Here is a 1,736-nt window from a genome sequence, read left to right as displayed (position 1 = left end):
GAGCAATCTCTTGGGCTTCATGGTCTAGTTACTAATGTAACAAGTGATCAATGTAATGTTGCCACTTCTAGTCAAGTTGTGGCTGCACAAGAAGCCACAAAAGAGAAAAAAAAAGTATGAGCAGATTTTCTTGAAAGTTGGAAAATTCCGCATACATGGGTTTTCCCTATTGATGGGCCTGATGGAAAAGAGAGGCTCAAATGCAGGTGGTGTACCTATGCACACAAAAGGAATCCTTATGCTCAACCTCAAGGTGCTACAACTAAACAAAGGAGTGCCTTAGATGAGCATAGTCTCTCTAAAGAGCATATACAGCAAAGGCTATGTGGGAAGAACATGAGAGACGCTCAACACTTCCCATTGAGAAGCATATTGCGATTATGACAGATGATGAGAAGGACAGGATTGTCACGGTCATGCAAAGCATGTGGTATGTACTCAAAAGAAATTTACCTCTTGAAGAGTTTCCACACCAATGCAACTTTCAAAGATTTTTGCGCACACCTAATATGCCAATTACTAGTGAGTACCCTGCGTACACTAGTAAAGATGCAGGAAAGGAATTTGCCAAGGCAATCAAACATGTATATTGGAATAGATTAAAGAAGGACATTGTTGAGAGTCCTTTTTACTCTATTCAAATCGATGAGAGTACTGATATTAGTACAAAACAATACATGATTGTTTACATCACGTACATGCAAAATTGTGGAAATGGCCCAATATGTACATGCTTTGTGGAACTCTTGCCAATCGAAAATGGTGATGCAGAGGCCTTAAGTAAAACTTTGCTTGACTTTTTGGCCAAAATGGAGTTTCCTTTGCACAAGATGATTGGTATTGCTACCGATGGTGCAAGTGTCATGATAGGCTCAGCAAATGGTGTGGTTGCAAGGTTGAAGCAAAATATTCCACAGCTTTTGAGCTTTCATTGTGTTGCTCATAGGGAGTCACTTGCAGCTAGAGATGCATTTAAAGTGTTCAAAGAGTTCAAGTTTGTGGATAAGATTGCAAAAAAGCTCTTTGAGTGGGTTTGTAGATCGGCAAAGAGACATGCAGCTCTTGCAGAAGTTGTAAAGGCATTCAATAGACATGGAAAATTGAAATTGTTAAAGATGCACGATGTAAGGTGGTTGTCTCGAGGTCAAGTCATGGTTAGAGGTGCGTCTGATGCCAGCTTTGTTGACAGCATTGAAGCATGAAGATAGTGAGTTATATGCATCATTGACAAACTATAAGGTGCAATTTCTTTTGAATTTCTTTGCCGATGTGCTTGGAGAATTAAATGTGCTCAATTGCAAGCTCCAAGAGGAGCATCCAGATATTTCTGCTATTGGAAGTCATCTAAAGTCTGTTGTAGAGACACTTCAAATGTCTTTCTTGGGTCGAGTATTTGGCTTTGATACAAAACACACACATGCTTTTTTGACCATGGCTCATGGACAAAATGGGGTGGTGAGTTTTACAGATAGTGCTGGCAAAATACACTCACATGTCTTACACTTGGGGCCTATGTGTGAAGGAGATATTGTGAATGCATATGAAACTCTACATATAGTGATTGAGAATTTAGCAATGATGGCTACTACTTATGTTAGAAGTTTAGTGGATGCTTTATGGAATCGTTTTAAGGTTGATTTTGAGTTGTTTGAAGCTGTGAAGTATTTTACTCCAAGAGACTATAATGAAGATTTAGAAAAGCTTGATGATGCCTCACGACTATGGTTGGAAACTCT

General features: G+C 39.2%; 1 protein-coding gene across 1 annotated transcript in view; it reads left to right on the top strand.

Moving 5' to 3' along the window:
- Positions 1-1,175: 1,175 nt before the first annotated feature.
- Positions 1,176-1,736, top strand: part of LOC147617057 (uncharacterized) — a 997-nt gene continuing 436 nt past the window's right edge. Inside the window, exon 1 of the mRNA XM_086776416.1 lies at positions 1,176-1,736. This exon is cut by the window's right edge and continues 436 nt beyond it. Within this exon, the coding sequence (XP_086632542.1) occupies positions 1,372-1,736 (365 nt within the window). The 5' untranslated portion in view covers positions 1,176-1,371.

This window comes from Cibotium barometz, chromosome 37, assembly GCF_041138505.1.
Source record: "Cibotium barometz isolate CiBa-2024 chromosome 37, ASM4113850v1, whole genome shotgun sequence".
Classification (NCBI taxonomy): Eukaryota; Viridiplantae; Streptophyta; class Polypodiopsida; order Cyatheales; family Cibotiaceae; genus Cibotium; species Cibotium barometz.
The sequence above is the reverse complement of the archived record's forward strand: the minus strand, read 5'-3'. Positions and strand labels throughout refer to the sequence as shown.